Genomic DNA, 17,163 nt, shown 5'->3' with positions numbered 1-17,163 from the left:
CTCATTGGATTTGAAATGCACTTTGTTGCCCAAGCACTGGGGTCAGGGACTGGAGCTGCCACACTGTGTGTGTGTTTTAAAAATAGGGCCCCTGTAGTTCGGAATCCTGTCTCACCGCCCATTCATTCTATAGTGTGTCATACACTTAGAATAATTTAGAAACTATTCTGACAACATTCAGTAAAAATTTTTAATTTTTTGTTTTTCAAGACAGGGTTTCTCTTGGTAGCCCTGGCTGTCCTGGAACTCCCTCTGTAGACCAGGCTGGCCTCAAACTGCCTGCCCCTGCCTCCCGAGCGCTAGAATTAAAGACCTGTGCCACCACCACCACATGGCGGAATTTAAACATTTTTTATTTTATGTGTATGGGTTGTTTTGGTTTTCCGAGACAGGGTTTCTCTCTGTAGCCTTGGCTGTCCTGGACTCAACTTTGTAGACCAGGCTGACCTTGAACTATCAGGACCCGCCTGTCTCTGCCTCCCAAGTGCTGGGATTAAAGGCGTGCGCCACCACACCCGGCATGTGTATGGATTTTATACCACATGTGTGCCTGGTGCCACAGAGGCAAGATAGGGCATTGGATCCTCTGGAACTGGAGTTACAAACAGGAGTGAGCCGCCATGTGGGTGCTGGGAATTGAAGCTGGGTCTTCCAGAAAAATAGCAACTGCCCTAAATGGTAAAGCCAGTTTTCCAGCCACCTACTCCACTCATAACTGTAGCACTGAGCTCTAGCTTTATACTGTAAAAGAGGCGATTCTCAGTTCTCATTGGCCTATTACCTCTACCAGAGGAACCTAGAGGTCAGACCCTCCATGGTTTGGAGAGAGTGGTAGGTCATCTGCCTGAGTGGCTAGAGAAGAATCTGTCAATTACTGAGATGTTTGTTTTCCTTTTTAAACATTTCCCCTTTTTATTTTTGGTTTTTATAAATATGGTTGTTTTTGCTTGCATGTATGTCTGCACCATGTGCATATAGGTGGAGGCCAGAAGAGGGTGATACCATGGGACTGAGGTCCTAAGCCACCTTGTGGGACCTGGGAATTGAACTCTGGTACTCTGGAAAAGCAGCAATTGCTTTTATCTGCTGATCCATCTCCACAGCCCTTTAACCAGAAGTGTTTCTTCTCCATAGTCATCTTATCTTCTATCAGTGTACTGTGGTGGTCAGATAAGTAAAACACTCCTCACCCTCTTAAGTCCTGACTATTTTCCAGACTGGCACATTTACTTCTCACTCTAATAAAAAGAAAAACTAGGGCCTCTGTATTAGTTTGTGCCCCACACCCCTCAGTGTAGCTCTGGCTGTCCTAGAACTCTCTCTGATACGAGGCTGACTTGAAATGTACAGAGATGCAAAGCTGCAAGGTAGTGGCCCGCTGCCTGGAGGCAGAGGCAAGTGGATCTTTAAGTTTGGAGGCCAGCCTTATCTACAGAGAACAGACAAGGCTACACAGAGAAACTGTCTGGAAAAGGGAAAGTGAACACACACGTGACCGCGCACATATATTCTCATTCTCTCATATATTCTCTCTCTCTCTCTCTCTCTCTCTCTCTCTCTCTCTCTCTCTCTCTCTCCCTCTCCCTCTCCCTCTCCCTCTCCCTCTCCCTCCCTCCCTCCCTCCCTCCCTCTCCCTCTCCCTCTCCCTCCCTCCCTCCCTCCCTCTCCCTCTCGTCCCTCTCCCTCTCCCTCTCTCTCTCTCTCTCTGGGAGATGAGGGCAGCACCTGCTTTTGCTTCGTGTGCTACTAGGTAGGATTAAAGGCAAGTACGATCATGCCCTGCCACAAAATTTGGTTTTGGATTTTTGAGACAGACTTTCTCTATGTAGCCGTGGCCATCCTAGACTCACTTTGTAGACCACGCTGGCCTCAAACTTACAGCAGTCCACCTGCCTCTGCTTCCCGAGTACTGGCATTAAAGGAGTGCACCACTGCACCCGGCCACAAAATAGTTTTCATGCCTCCAGTCTAGGGTGGGTGTGAAAACACGGACTTGTCCTCTAAGCACTAATGCCCACTTAGCAGTAGATGGAACTGGCCTGAGAAGCCTGCGGTCTTGGCCCTGTGAAAGCCTGTATGTTGGATGTTCAGAGTGGAATCTCAGTTTTATTTGTGGGGCGACATGTAACTAATATCTTGAGCAAACATTTACCCAGCTTTGTTTTCTTTTCTCTGTCTTTGCTGGGACTCATTTACTATAATCACAGGTGTCCCCAGAGCCATGGCTGGTGGCAGCTTCAGATCTGAGTTAGGACCTTGGACTCCCTGTTTACTGAGCATGACTGGCTGAGTTTGAAGCCACTGGCCAGGAATCCTCTTGGAATTGTACATAGCCTTGAGCGAGAGTGGTAGAGCCAGGGTAGCCCTGGGTCTTGGATGTGCCTCCCGAGAATGTCGTCTCTGGGCTTTCACAGGTTGATACTTCTGGTTCCTCTTCACTTCCTGACTAGCTCCTTCTCCTGCAGTGCGTTGTGGGTTTATGTCCTAGCGTCTGTGCCTGCTAGTCACAGAGCCATTTTGAAAAATTTTTTAAAAAGATTTTTTTATTATGTGTATAGTGTTGTGTCCTCATGTACTCCTGCACACCAGAAGAGGGCATCAGATCACGTTACAGATGATTGTGAGCCACCATGTGGTTGCTGGGACTTGAACTCAGGACCTCTGGAAGAGCAGTTAGTGCTGTTAACCTCTGAGCCATCTCTCCAGATCAAAGGTGGAACATTTATTGGGACTCAGGGTTCCCAAGGGTTAGAGTCCATGGTCATCGTGGCAAGGAGCATGGCGGCAGGCAGGCAGATGTGGCTCTGTGCCAGTAGCTAAGAGGTTATATCCTGACCCATAGGTGCAAAGTAGAGAAAGAGAGGGAGGGAGGGAGAGAAATGGGGTGGGGGTTGTTACTGGGAATGGTGTGGGCTTTTGAAACCTCTAAGCCCACCCCAAAGCAACTGCTAAGGCCACATTTCCTAATTTTTCCCTAACAGTTCTACTAACTGGGAACCAAGGATTCAAATATATGAGCCTGGGAGGGTGGGAACAGGAAGATAATAGTGAGGGGATAGCAATTGGGACCTAATGTGAATAAATTATTTAAAAACCCCAACAAATCCAAATATATGAGCCTGTTGGGGCCATTCTCTTTTCAAACTACCACAACCTGTGTGTTATGTGCATTTCATGCGTGCATGCCTGGTGCTTGTGAAGGCCAGAAGAGGAGGCTGGATTCCTCGCAACTGGTGTTATGGATGGTTGTAAACCAGCTACCTGGGATAAGCTCTAAGAGCTGACCTCTCCTGTTCTCCACAGAGCAGCAGGTATTCTTAATCGTTGAGCCATGTCTTCAGCCCCATTGTTGTTATAGACAGGGTCTCTATATGGGTCTGCTTGTCCTGTAACTCTCTATGGAGCTAGTCTAGGTTAGCCTTGAACTCAAACAACATCTGCCTCTTGAATGCTGGGGTTAAAGATGCGCGTCACCATACCTGGCATTATTTTGTAATTGACTGAGCAATGACAGGGTCGCACACTTTTAGCCCAGGCTGACCTCAGACTCAGCTATAGCCCAGGCTGCACTGAAAACTTGGCAGCCCTTCTGCTTGCTGCGGTAAAGGGCAGAAGCCAATATACCTGGCTTTTAAAAGGTGATTTATTTTTATTTTTTATTTTTATTTTTGAGTCAGGCATGGTGGTGCGCAGTCAGGGAGCAGAGGCAGATGGATCTCTGCAAGTTCGAGCCCAGCCTGGTCTACAAAGTGAGTCCATGACAGCTAGGGTTGTTACACAGAGAACAAACAAAAACAAAAAGAACAGCCAGTGATCTTAACCACCAAGTCATTTCTGCAGCCCCTTAAAAACTTTTTTAAAAAATACATTCACGGGCTGGAGAGATGGCTCCGCGGTTAAGAGCACTGGCTGCTCTTCCAAAGGTCCTGAGTTCAATTCCCAGCAACCATGTGGTGGCTCCCAACCATCTAGAATGAGATCTGATGCCCTCTTCTGGTGTGCAGGTGTACATGCAGGCAGAATGCTGTATACATAATCTTTTTTTTTTTTTTTAAATACATTTACTTATTTGTAGCAGAGTGCTCAAAGGACAACTTGAGCTCGTTCTCTTCCTCTGCTAGAAAGGTTAGGACTGAACTCAGGTTGTCGGCTTGCCAGTAGACACCCTACTTGCTGAGCCTCTGCCACTCCTGCTGGGAAGATTCTAATTTGGCTTCCCTCTTTTTTTGTTTTTTTGAGACAGGGTTTCTCTGTGTAGCCCTGGCTGTCCTGTTGATTTCCTTCTTAAAGTGAAAAGAAGTGTGTACAGTCCACCATTTGTTTCTTACCCAGCCCCTTTAAAATTCTTGGGGGTGTTTAAACAGACCTTTGGGGAAGTCAGCAAGCTAGATCAGTTATGGCTCGGCCCTTCAGATGAAGGCTTATTGCTGTGACTTCCTTCCTGGCAGCTGACCTGTGGCTGCTGAGCCTTTGTTTAGGCTCTAGCAATTCCACTCAGTGGGGAACCCTGTAGAACCCAGGCCACCTACAAGTTTGTGCATGTGTGGATCCGGCGCCACGGTGCTGCTCAGCATTCCTCAGTAGTTTTAAGGTCTTGTCTGTGAGGGCTGGGGTAGGGGTTTCAAGGAGAGCAGGCCACTACTGTAAACTAGCTAACAGCAAGTGCTGAGTCACTGTCCTCTCCATACATGTGCCCACTGTAACTCCCGTACAGTTACAGACTTACCTCCTTGTCCCCAAAAGTTCCTACTTCAGGCAACTGGTGTCCCTCAGCCTTGTCCCAGGAGGATGACCTGTCCCTGCTGTTCTTTATTTACATGCATGCTCTTTTCCATCTCCCCTTTCTCTTAAGATTAGCTCCAAGGTAACTGTAGCAGTTAGGAAAGTGGCTAGAACTCGCTTCCCAACTTGTCCACTGTTGTGTGTGTTTGTTAGCAGTTGTCGATTGGTGCGTATACTCTGTGAGCCTCCATTGTTCTATAGAGAGGGAAAGCTGCTAACAGTCAGGCTTTGTTACATGAATCATGGCTTCTAATTTCGAGATTGTGTTTGTAACAACAATTTAGCTCAGTTTTTCAATGGAAGTACCAAGAATATGCAGCCAGTGTGTTGAAATAAAATATGCAAACAAAGACTTGCATACTGAAACACTACCTTGCAAAGCTGGGAGATGCTATCTATGCATGGCTTTGTGATGTTAATGGTTTGTTCTTCTGTGCTCAGGACCCTCTTCCCCAGGAAAGCAAAGCAGGATTCCTGCAGCTCAGTCAGGAAGTCAGCATTTCCCCTGCCATTTGTAGTACTCATCAGCCTGCAGTGTGACAGCCTGTGAATGCTGTGATATCCTGAGTCCTTCGCATCTGCTCAGGTTTATCCTCAGTCTCACACAGTTCGCCTGGGGTCACTGGTTCTCATTAAATCTTGTTATATCAATGAGACTCCTGGTTTTCATGGACTGATTAGTGCCACCTTCAGGTGTTTCCTAAGTCACCACACCACTCTGAGTGTGATTTGTATAATGTGACCGTTCACCGAAGCCAGTTAGCATCGACCTTGAAATATGCAGAGACCAATGCTATTCCTCTGAAAACAACTCAGCCTGATTTTCTTTTTCTTTTATAAAGATCTATTTATTATTATGTATACAGTGATCTGGCTGCATGCACACCTGCAGGCCAGACAAGGGCATCACAGATGGTTGTGAGCCACCATGTGGTTGCTGGGAATTGAACTCAGGACCTCTGGTAGAGCAGTCAGCACTCTTAACCTCTGAGCCATCTCTCCAGCCCCCTTAGCTTGATTTTTCCATCTACTTAAAGGCTCGTATGTGACAGTGGTGTGACACTATTCCTAAGTATACATTCACCACTATACTCAACTTAGAACATTCTATTGTCCCCTAGAAAGCGCACATCCAGCAGCAGTTGCTCTGCCTTGCTCCCCTCCTCTCTCCCTGGGAAGCCTGTCTGCATTCTGCATGCCTGTTCTGGACATGTCATGAGTGGAGTCAGACAGGCAGTCAGCCTTACTGTCTGGCTTTTTTTTCAGGTTTTGCTTTGGGGCTTTCCCCCTCATACAGTCTGTTTTGATATTTTCCCCTTCTTCCCAGATCCTCTCCACCTCCCTACCCACCCAGTATCATGTTCCCTCCCTTTCTCTTTGTCTTTGTCTGCTCCACCAACAAAAACTAATACTACAAAAAAAAAAAAAAAAAAAAAAGGCAAAACAAAAACAGCAAACCAAACCACAGAGTTAGTTTTGTGCTTGTTGGCCAAGTACTCCCTGACATGGGGCCTGAACCGTGTGTGATTGGTGCTCCACGGAGAAAGCTCTCTGTCCCTCTCCCAGCAGGGTCAATTGCAAATAGCTTCTTGGTTAGGGTGGGGCTTTGCCTCACCTTCCCTTTTTTAATTTTTCTTTTTCTTTCAAGACAGGGTTTCCCTGTGTAGTCCTGGCTGTCCTAGAATTTACTCTGTAGACCAGGCTGACCCCGAACTCTCAGAGATCTGCCTGCCTCTGCTTTCCTAGTGCTGATGTTAAAGGTGTGTGCCACCATGCCTGGCTCATCTCCCCTTTCAGTGCAGGCCTTTTTTCAGTTAAGGTCCAGAATGTTGAGCAGGTAGTTATTGGTGTGATGTTTCCAGGCCCATGGTTCCCCTCCTGTTCTGTTTTTGCTTGTTTTGTTTTGTGTTTGCCATGCTTGGGACACAGGTCTGAGCCTCACAAATGCCAGGCACACCCCACCCCAGTTCTAGCCACGGCTTCTTAGTTCTAGTCAGCCCCAGGAGCTCTTCTAGCTGGTGAGAGGTCTGGAGCTATGTGGCCTACTTCAGTGAGAACGACGGCTTTGCTCCCTCACAGCCCAAACCTCCCAGGTAGCAGAAAGTCTGGCCCTTCTCTCCTGTGCTGGCTGTGGCAGGGTTCAGCCTGCCTGTAGCTGTGTACTGCCGTGGGAGACTGTCCTGAAAACTTGGTGGCTGCCCATCTGGAACCCAGAAGTACTGAAAAGAGCAAAGAATTGGCTGAGTACTTGTTTCAGAGCCACCTCTCAAGTTACAGGAACCTTTTCAAAAGGCAGAGGGCATTAATTTGGGAGCCGCAGATATAATTCAGTTGAATTTCTAGAGATGAAGTTTTTGGAAGTTGAGCTGAGAACGCTGTTCTCCAGCGCCCCCTAGTGCCGTGCAGTAATGGCAGTCCTCAAGTCTCCTGTGGTACTCAGCTATGCTCCTGCCGGTGAACCTGGAGCGTCTTCTTTACCTTCCATGGGAGGAGACTTTCTGAGCAGGATGTCCGTCCGTCCGTCCGTCCGTCCGTCCGTCTGTCCTTCCTTCCTTCCTTCCTTCCATCCATCCATCCAAACGGGGTCTCTACACTGTCCTTGCTGTCACCTTGTAGACCAGGCTGACCTCAAACTCATAGAGATCCACCTGCCTCTGCCTTCTAAGTTCTATAATTATGAGGACTATAACTGACACCTTATAATTAGTGTTTTGCCTGCATGAATGTCTGTGCAACATGTACATGCCTGGTGCACGTGGAGGCCAGAAGAATGTATAGGATTTCCCCGGAACTGGGAGTAGACAGTTGCCCACCATCATGTGGGTGTGAGGAATTGAACCTAGGGTGTTGGGAACTGAATCTAGGTTCTCTAACTACTAAACCATCTTTCCAGCCCCTGATTAGTTTCTTGAATAAACTATGATTTAAAAAGAAAAGCTCTAAAATAATACTCTTAATTAACAACCGCCCACCTTACTCCCCCAATACGCACTCAACTGTGTACCTCCTGTACACCAACTAAGCCGTAGGTCCAGGGCCTCGGTGAACAAAAATGTGCATTTTTATTTCTCATCACTGTGGGGGTGAGGGGCTTCTTTATTCAGCCTTATTTGGTTCTCTGTAACAGGTCCTCTTGGCTGGCCTTGAACTCAGAGATATCTGATGCCTGTCTGCCTTTCCAGTGCTGGGTTTAAAGGCATGTGCTATCATGTCCAGGTATGAATTTGGAGTGCGTCGGGAACCCACTTTAGCAGACTTAATTTTTCAAGACATGGTTTCTCTTGTAGTCCTGGCAGTCCTGGACTCAGACCAGGCTGGCCTGGAAATCACAGCAATCTGTCTGTCTCCGCCTCCGCCTCCTATGTGCTAGGATTAAAGGTGTGCACCACCACGCCCTGCTTTCTAGAAGACTTTGAGTGATACTGGACAAATAATGAACTAAGTGAAAATATCGGGAGGTTTCACCGGGGTCTGCTAGGCACCCTTTCCTCCTCCAGGGAAGGAGCCTGGGTTGTGCAGTTCCGACTGGGAGACATGCTGTCCTGCTTCCTCCTCTACTTGTACAGTTCCAAGTTTTAGATTTTTGCCCTTACTTGATTAACCACCTCGTTAAAAATGTACTGTAGACGAACCAATTAGAATGTGTGTTTAGAAGTGTAATTTAAGCCAGGCGGTAGGGCGCATGCCTTTAATCCCAGCCCTCGGGAGGTAGAGGGGGGAGGATCGCTGTGATTTCGAGTCCAGGGCTGGAGAGATGGTTCAGTGGTTAGAACTCTTGCTCCTCTTCCGGGCTTAGCTCTCAGCACCCACAGCAGACAGCTCACAGGTACTCACAGCCCCTAGCTTCAGGAGATCCAACGTGTCACACTGATTCAGTTGTCAGGCATGCATATCTTTCCTACATTGTGAGTCTGCAGTGAGTCTGCAGTCTTTCTTATTCCTAACATGATCCAAAAGGGGCCGGCTTTCTGAGTCCCTTTCCCCCTGAGATGGAGGCGTGGTTCTCACTAGTGTCTCTGAGTTCATGGAGTCTTCTGTATCCATAGTTCATTTACAAACTGCACATAGATACTAGGATGGTACCAGCAATGTGTTGAACCCAGGCCTTTTATGTGCTTTGCCACTGAGCCACCACATCTCTGGTCCCTAAGAATATTATATATACTTGGTACACTTGAGTAAAATACTTATAGGATGGAATTCTGTGGAAACATATACCCTAGCATTCTAGGGAAAAGTGCTTTCTTGAGTTTCCAAAACCTCTGCTACTATATACATCGATTCTGCCACTAAAAGCCAGTTGTGTTTTTGAATTAGTAATTTGAATTTACTGTAATTTTCACACCATTCTGTTCTCTGATGAGACAGTTCCTTTCTTATAGTGGTTCTTCTGTTCCTTTCCACAATATGTTAAAATCCACCGTCTCATGTTGTGAGCAGTGGTTAACGTAGCAGTTGGTAAGAGCTGAGTGCCAAAGCATTTCATGGAATGGCTCCAGCCTACGTGAAATCGCAGTGTTTCCACCGTGGCCATCAGGCCACTGTTTCCTTGTGGACATGGTCAAGACTATATGAACATCATATGAGGACTGCCTTGTTTTCACTGTGTTAACGATAGGGTTTTGGTAGACAGGGCCAAATAGCCTCAGGAAATCTTTTCCATGGTCTTCTTCCCCACAGTGGCCTTTTGCATAATAAAGAGTATTATTTACTGTAATACTTAGTTATAGAAAGCTGGGAGTGGTGGCCCATGCCTTTAATCCCAGCAGAGGCAGGTGGATCACTGTGAGTTCGAGGCCAGCCTGGTCTACAAAGTGAGTCCAGGACAGCCAAGGCTACACAGAGAAACCCTGTCTCAAAAATCCAAAACTTAAACAAACAAAGAAACAAGTAAATAAATAAAATAAAGCACTTATAGGACACAGATTTGTAAACTTCCCTGAAAGTCATTTCTAGATTTTAAGCTGCAGCAGAGCTCTGCTTGTACATTGACCCTCAGTCCTGAATTTTACATGGATCATGTTACTGGGTATATGTATGTATGTATGTATGTATGTATGTTTGTATGTTGTGGAAATCCTATGATACTTGTTAGTGGCAAACTTCTTGAAGCTCCTATGAGCTGGTGTCTACTTGGCAGACCCACCTGTAGCTGTACCAGATTCTGTCCGTGAAGGTCACATGCAGTGCTCTACGATGCTAGAGGGCTGCATCTCTGTCATATGTGTCTGTGAGCCTGTTGTGGTTTGTGTTTATAGTAAATGGCATGTGTCTTTAAAGATCACTGGCACTTTGCTTTGAATTTTCCTGTCCTTTGGCAGGAAGATATGAAATGGAGGTAGGTAATGATATGACTCAGCAGAAAGCTAAGCGGAGATGAGAAGGTGAACCAGGAAGTTTCCCCAAAGGCAGGAGTGTACATGCTTTGTGAGCACACTTGACTTGCTTCAAAATAAGCTTTCCAACGTATTCTTTGACAAGTTACAGAAAAGGCTAGGTGCGTTTTCTTGCATGCCATGGGAAAATACTGCTTGCCCCTAGGAACGTTAGCTTACAGCTTAAAGCCCCTCATTGTTTACTTAAAAAGGAGCTGGAGAATTCTAGTATAAATGTTCCATAGGACAGACACTGTAAAATATGTGGCTTTTAAAAAATAAGTAATGTGTATATTGTATGTAATCAAATGTTCTTATTGTTTTCAGTATATTTTTGGCGATTTCAGCCCTGATGAGTTCAATCAGTTTTTTGTGACCCCCCGCTCTTCAGTTGAGGTAAGAAAAATTTAATGGGATTTATAAACTACACGTAGATGCCAGGATGGTACCAGCAATGTATTGAACCCAGGCCTTTTATGTGCTTTGCCACTGAGCCACCACATCTCTGGTCCCTAAGAATATTATATATACAGGAGCGCAGTGGTCCACACGTGTAATCCCAGCACTCGGGGAGGCAGAGGCAGTTGGATCTCTTGAGTTTGAGGCCAGCCTGGTAGTCAAGGCCAGCCAAGGCTACACAGAAAAACTGTCTCAAAAACAAAACAAAAAGCCAACCAACCAAAAGAGAGTGAAGACTGCTTTAGGTGTGTGCTGGCCCTACTATTTGGCTCTTATATTTATATGCTTAGACTTGAAGAAGTATAGTCGCACACACAATTGAACTTTTACTGCTTCCTTCTTCCTGCCTGCCTTTCCCAGAGGGTGGCAGCACACTCTGTGTCCCCAGAAGTAGTAAGTGCTGTGTGCTTTAAGATTACTTTAAGCTGATGCTGTATTCTGTGTTTGTGTGTATACATATGATATTTGCTTTTGCTACTGTTACTATTTGTTTTGTGTGTATGAGTCTTTGCCTGTTATATCTGTGGACCACTTGCATGACTGGTGTCCATGGAGGTCAGCAGAGAGCATCAGATGCCCTGGAGCTGGAGTTATGGATGGTTGTGAGGCATGTTGGATGCTAGGAACTGAACTTCAGCCCTCTGCAAGTGCTGAGCAATCTCTCCAGCCCATTTTCTTATTTTAATTGCTTACTATGGTCCACCACACACTATAATTTATTTACTATACTATATTAATGTGTTACCTTTTTAGTGTTGTAGGGGCTCCTTGATTGGCTTAGTGGGTTCCTGAGGGAGTACATGCTGGTGTCTCATTTCTGTGGCCCATAGATCTCTCTCTCTCCCCCCACCACCCCCACACGCACACACACAGATTTTTGTTGTTTTGTTTCTTGAGTCAGGGTCTCACTGTGGTTTGAAATTTGTTAAGTAGATCAGGTTGGCCTTGAACACACAGAGATAGACTTGTGTCTGTCTCCCAGTTCTGGGATTGAAGGCATAAACTACTATATACACAGCCTTGCAAGTAGAATGGTGTGCACATCTCAGCCCTTGGCTGTGGTGCAGCTTAGGATCTGGCTCTATTCTCTATTCACCGTGTATGAAGCATTTTGTTCTCTGTCTGAGGTCAGGGACGGGGACAGGGGGACAGATGGGTGGCACTGCACAAGGGGGAGAGTGTGAGTATAAATAAAGCATTACAGCCGAGGGCTTCTGTGCCCTCTTAGGTTCTTGTCTAAAGACTTGCCCCAGTATGACAGGTGGGGCACCGCGGAGAAACACTGGGGAGAAACAAGCAGGTGAGTTCTGTGTGTGATCTTAACTTAGCCAGGGTCTTTAAGCTCCAGTTATAATCTTGTTACTGATGCTTGGAAGATGCTTGTTTATTCCAGAAGATGCTCAGATCTTAGTATTGGAAGCAACACACACATTAGGTTTTACTGAACATAACACTTCTAGCAGCATAAAGACTGTCAGTGCAGGTGCAAATGTCTGTGTCTGTTGTTTTTTGTGTGAGGGGCACACAGATAAGGGTCTTGGTTGTCATTTAAGGTTTTGTTTTGTTTTGTTGGAGAGAAGGTTTCACTATGTGTCCTGGAAATCACTCTGTAAACCAGGCTGGCCTTGAGCTCACAGAAATCTACCTGCCTCTGCCTCCCAAGTATTGAGATTAAAGTTGTGTACCTTAAGATTGATTTCAATTATGTGTATGTGTGTCTGCGTGTGGTTTGTGTACTCAGTGCCCATGGAAGCCATAGATGCCAGGTCCTCTGGAGCTACAGTTAGAGACTGTTGTGAACTGACTGACGGTGGAGCCCCTGCCAGAAACGTTTAGTTGGTGTAGTGGTGGTTGGCGTTCAGATTAGAGAGTTCTGCTTTCTGAGGCCTTTCACTGAGTAGAGGAAAAAGCTGGACCCAGTGTTGAGCCCCAGGCTTACACAGGTCTCAGTAAGCTGATTGTGTGTCCAGCACACCTAGACTCAAAGTTTTTCACATTTATATAAGAATCAGAATTTTACTCCATAGTTCAGGTTGGCATGAAACTCACTATGTATCTCTAATTGGTCTTCAACTGGTGGTGATCATCCTGCCTCGGCCTCTTGACTGCTGGGAGTCCAGGTGTAGACACTAAATCCAGTATTTTTGTATTATAGCTAACTGTATGGAAAGCTTTGATCCACGTGAATAGTTCTGACCCCTTGTGCTTACTACATTTGCTGCCACAGTGGCTGTAGATGGACAGTGTGGGCTCTGGGCTCGCTCTGATAGACATCCTGGGGCAGGCGGGCAGGATGTGTCAGAAGGACTTTACTGCAGCATGTACACATGTCATTAGGAGTGCATTTTCAGTTTCCCAGCTTCATTTTCAATGTGTTTAGCAGTGATAAATAATTGAAAGCATTCCTACACTGTTTGATTTTTGTGTCTTTTTGGGAAAGTGATGTCACGAGAAGTTACTTCAGTGGAGCTTAAAGGACGCACTGCTTTAATGCAGTGGCTTATGGAGCTTTAATAATCGGTTAAGATTTGTTTTCTGGTTTCTTATGCAGCTCCCTCCATACAGTGGGACTCTGTGTGGCATACAGGCTGAAGAGGAACTGCCAGATGGTAAGCTGGGCCATGTGTGCTGGGTGGGCATGAAACCTGCAGACGTGTCCTCCATAGGATCATATTTCTTTTACTGAAGAATTTATTTATTCACTTACTTGGGGTTGGGCTATGATACGTGCGTGAATTGGAGCGTGCTCTGGGTGTGGAGGTCAGAGGCCAGCTTCCTGGAACAGGTCCTGTACTTGTACACCGGCCCTGGAACTGAGCGGAGGTCCTAAGACTTGTGCAGCAAGTACCATTACTTACTGAGCTGTCTCTGGTCTGTTCATGTCCTTGAGTCCCATCTTCTCTGTAGCCTAGCAGGCTTAAATTTGTCATCTTAGCTCAGCCTCTCTAGAAGTTGGGGAGACAGGCCTGTAGGACCAGGGCAGCCAGAGCTATCATTTCCTTAAGAGCTTGAAGCTTCCTCTGTGAACTGCAGCTCACTTAACTACCGCATCATTGATTGACAGATATGCTTTCAAGCTTGTGCTGTGCCTCAAAACACTGGGCATGGTAAGTTTTGGTAAGGACGGAGTTGCTCCGGTCTGTTACCTCTGTGGCCCTTGCTCTTGTGGGTGTGTCACTTGATGTCCCTGTGGTCAAGTCTCCTGGGTCCAGGGCTGGCTGTGAGCCTGTTTGCTGTTAGCAGAGGGGCATGTGAAGCTGTGGAGTTAGTGGTCGTGTCCTGTTGTCCCAGATGACTGGGCATTTAGATAGCATTCTCACCCCTGCTCTGCTCCTGCTTTGTCTCCAGCACAAGCCCAGGCTGACTGACGGCCAAAGGTAGTGTTATCAAGGTGCACAGTGTTTGTGGCTGAGATGTGTTTAGCACACCTCGGCTGTGCAGTCATTGCAGGCTCAAACTTGATCATTTCTAGTCAGGATTGTTTTAAGATTCTTTTTTTTTTTTTTTGGTTTTTCGAGACAGGGTTTCTCTATGTAGCCTTGGCTGTCCTGGACTCACTTTGTAGACCAGGCTGGCCTCGAACTCACAGCGATCCGCCTGCCTCTGCCTCCCGAGTGCTGGGATTAAAGGCGTGCGCCACCACGCCCGGCTTGTTTTAAGATTCTTGGCGTCCAAGAAAAAGAAAGTCATTTTTTAGAGCCAGGGGTTAGATTCCATGTTTAGTTAGCATGTCAGACCTGTGATAGGATGTTAATTACAACTCAGGCTTATTTATAAACTTGAAAAACCTAAGCCAGCCTTCTCTACCGTAACATCTCAGAAAGTGACTCAGAGAAATGTTAGCAGCTCTGCAGTTAGCTGTGATAGGAGATCTGAAGGGAAAGGGCAGGCTCAGTAATAGCTTAGCACAACTAGCAGAACGAGCAGCTCTGGAAGCAAGCGGCTATGTAATCTGCTGGTGTGCAGCTCCCCGGGCATCTCTGCCTCTGCTCTGCGTGTAGTGAGCATCTACTGATGCCTGCACTGGGCATGGGCTGTTCTTTCCCTGTGTGCTACTTCTTTCTTCCTGCTTATCAGCTGCTTCATCCCCTGCTCACCCCATAAGGGCTCCTCTTCTCCACTGTTTTCCTTGTAAGTTTGGCTTCAGTTTTGCTGGAATTGCCTTGGAGATTGAAGGACCCCTTCACAGGGGTCTCACATCAGATATTTATATTGTGATTTATAACAATAGCAAAACTGCAGCTATGAAGTAGCAACAAAATAATTTTATAGTTGGGTGTTAGCACAACATGAGGTTGCAGCATTAGGAAGGTTCAGAACCACCGCTTTCCATACCCTGATAATGAACCTGCTTCCCTTTAAGACTGCCCAGCAGTAGATGGCAGGGACACATTCATTTCTGAATGTCTGCCATTGCCTAGTGTCTATTTAGAATGCTGTGACCCTTCAGTATATTGGGAATGAACAAGTGCTTCCTCCCTGCCTCCCAGCATAGACAGTCACAGCAGGTGATCTCGGGCACTTTGGTCAGGCCTTCTTACCACCCTTTCTGGGCAGTTGCTAACTTTGAAGCAGTGTCTTTGCTGTTGAAGTCCTGCTGCACTCTGCATAGCTTCCGTGGGCCTGAGCGCAGCTGGGATTAAAGAGTGTCACCACACACCACTGGGCCAAGTTTTTGTTTGTTTGTTTTTTCTTCAAGATAGGGCTTCTCTGTGTATCCTTGGCTGTACTGGGCTTGCTTTGTAGACCTGCTTTGTAACTAGGCTGGCCTCGAACTCACAGTGATCCACCTGCCTCTACCTCCCAAGTGCTGGGATTAAAGGCGTTGTGCCACCACGCCTGCTGGGACAGTATTTTCATAAGTTGTTCACAGTCTTGTACTAGCCAGTCAGACTCCGTGGATCCACGCCCACAGTCCCTCTTGGCCTTTCTTTGTTCTGTGCTGTTAATCTTTGAAAGCTTCCTTGGTCTCACCACTAAATGTGAACTTCCTCAGCAGGAATCTCACCTTCCCTGCCATGGAGGTGTTGTACTCAATGGAACTCTTTTTGAGAAATGGTCCCCTAAGATGCCTTTGGTTGTTGTTTTGTTTTAACTCGTGTGTGTGTGTGTGTGTGTGTGTGTGTGTGTCTGTGTGTCTGTCTGTCTGTCTGTCTGTCTGTGTCTGTGTGTGTCTGTCTGTGTCTGTGTGTGTCTGTGTCTGACCTTTATGTGTATATCTGTGCACAGTGTGTGTGCCTGGTGCCCACAGAGACCAGAAGAGGACATAGAATCTCTTAGAGCTAACATTCCAGACATTTGTGAGCTGCCATGTCAGTGCTGGAAATTGAACCTGGGTCCTTTGCAAGAGCAGCTAGTGTTCTTATCCACCAAGCCATCTCCAGCCTAGGATACCGTAATTTCCCTGAGAATTTGTCTTCCTTAGGCATTGTTGGGCTATTCAGAGTCACATTTGTAGGCCTCTTCTTTCTTCATCTGAAGAATAAGTCTCAATCTGAACTTTCTGCTGTCTTGCGAGAATAAGAGGAGCTGCCCTGAAATACCAAGTGTTTTCCCTTGGTATCAAGTCATGCTGTAGATAATGTTCTCTGATAAGATTTCGGGCCAATGTGGAAGGCACTTTCTACTGCAAATAATCAATCTGGTGTAAGCTTCACCGTCATTCTGCTTATGTTTGTGTCTGGTGGCTTCAAGCGTCGTGGGATCTGGGAGTATTTTGGGATGGACACCTAGTCCCTATGTGTAATAGAAGCCATTGCTCTTTGGTAATCCATTTCAAAGTGAGGAAACAAAGAACAGCTCAGCAGCCAGCTGCAAACCTGCAAACGTGCTGTAGTCTCAGCGTCATCATCGGGGCAGGATTGCCTTCCTTCCTACCCCAACACAGACATCTCTCTCCTCTCTAGGTAGCATTTCCCCCTTCCCATGAAGTCTTTCAAGCCCTCCAGGATAGAACATACTGACGGCAGAACTTGGGGGTTATACTTCTGTCCTTGATGTGTAGGACTTAACTATTACCACCTTACATCGCACTTGAAGGCATGCTTCCTTTCATTAGTTTCAGATGCATGACCATGTCACCACTGGTCTTCCATGTTGTTGAAAGGCACAGTTGATTCTAGTAACCTACTTTCAGAGACAGACTAAGATACACTATCCACCTTGACGTGTGCAGGAGGTGCAGGCTGGGCTTAGCTGGAGCTTGTGATAGGAACTTTACAAGGTCAAAGCCCTGGACAGGTATAGTGTTGCATACCTGTGATCCTTGGACCTTGGGCAGGCTGGGCTGCACAGCGAACCCTGCCTCAGATTTCCCCCAGTTCAGTCCTAACTTTGTTTTTGTAGGCTTGAAAAGTAGTTTCACCACTTCTGGGGTCAGTCCAGTCTGAATTGAGTTACTAGCTAGCTGCTGTTGAGACAAGGGCCACATCTAGACCCCATTTAAGGTGTTCAGTGGAGGAATCCAAGCCAGCCAAGAGAAGGAGAGTGGGAGCCACCCACCACTTGCAACTGTGAACACAGACAGCCTAGGAGCTTGTGATTCTGC

General features: G+C 46.5%; 1 protein-coding gene across 2 annotated transcripts in view; it reads left to right on the top strand.

The window, feature by feature from the left end:
* USP10 (ubiquitin specific peptidase 10) overlaps window positions 1-17,163 on the top strand; it is a 52,554-nt gene that overhangs the window by 9,859 nt on the left and 25,532 nt on the right. For both annotated transcript variants that reach the window (XM_084757446.1, XM_084757445.1), the window contains exons 2-3: window positions 10,485-10,553; window positions 13,168-13,225. In XM_084757446.1, coding sequence (XP_084613572.1) covers window positions 10,485-10,553; window positions 13,168-13,225 — 127 coding nt within the window. The remainder of the gene's footprint in view (window positions 1-10,484; window positions 10,554-13,167; window positions 13,226-17,163) is intronic.

Source organism: Acomys minous (genome assembly GCF_964271855.1).
Source record: "Acomys minous genome assembly, chromosome: 14".
Lineage (NCBI taxonomy): Eukaryota > Metazoa > Chordata > Mammalia > Rodentia > Muridae > Acomys > Acomys minous.
Note: the sequence above shows the minus strand (reverse complement) of the source record. Positions and strands in the feature narration are given on the sequence as shown.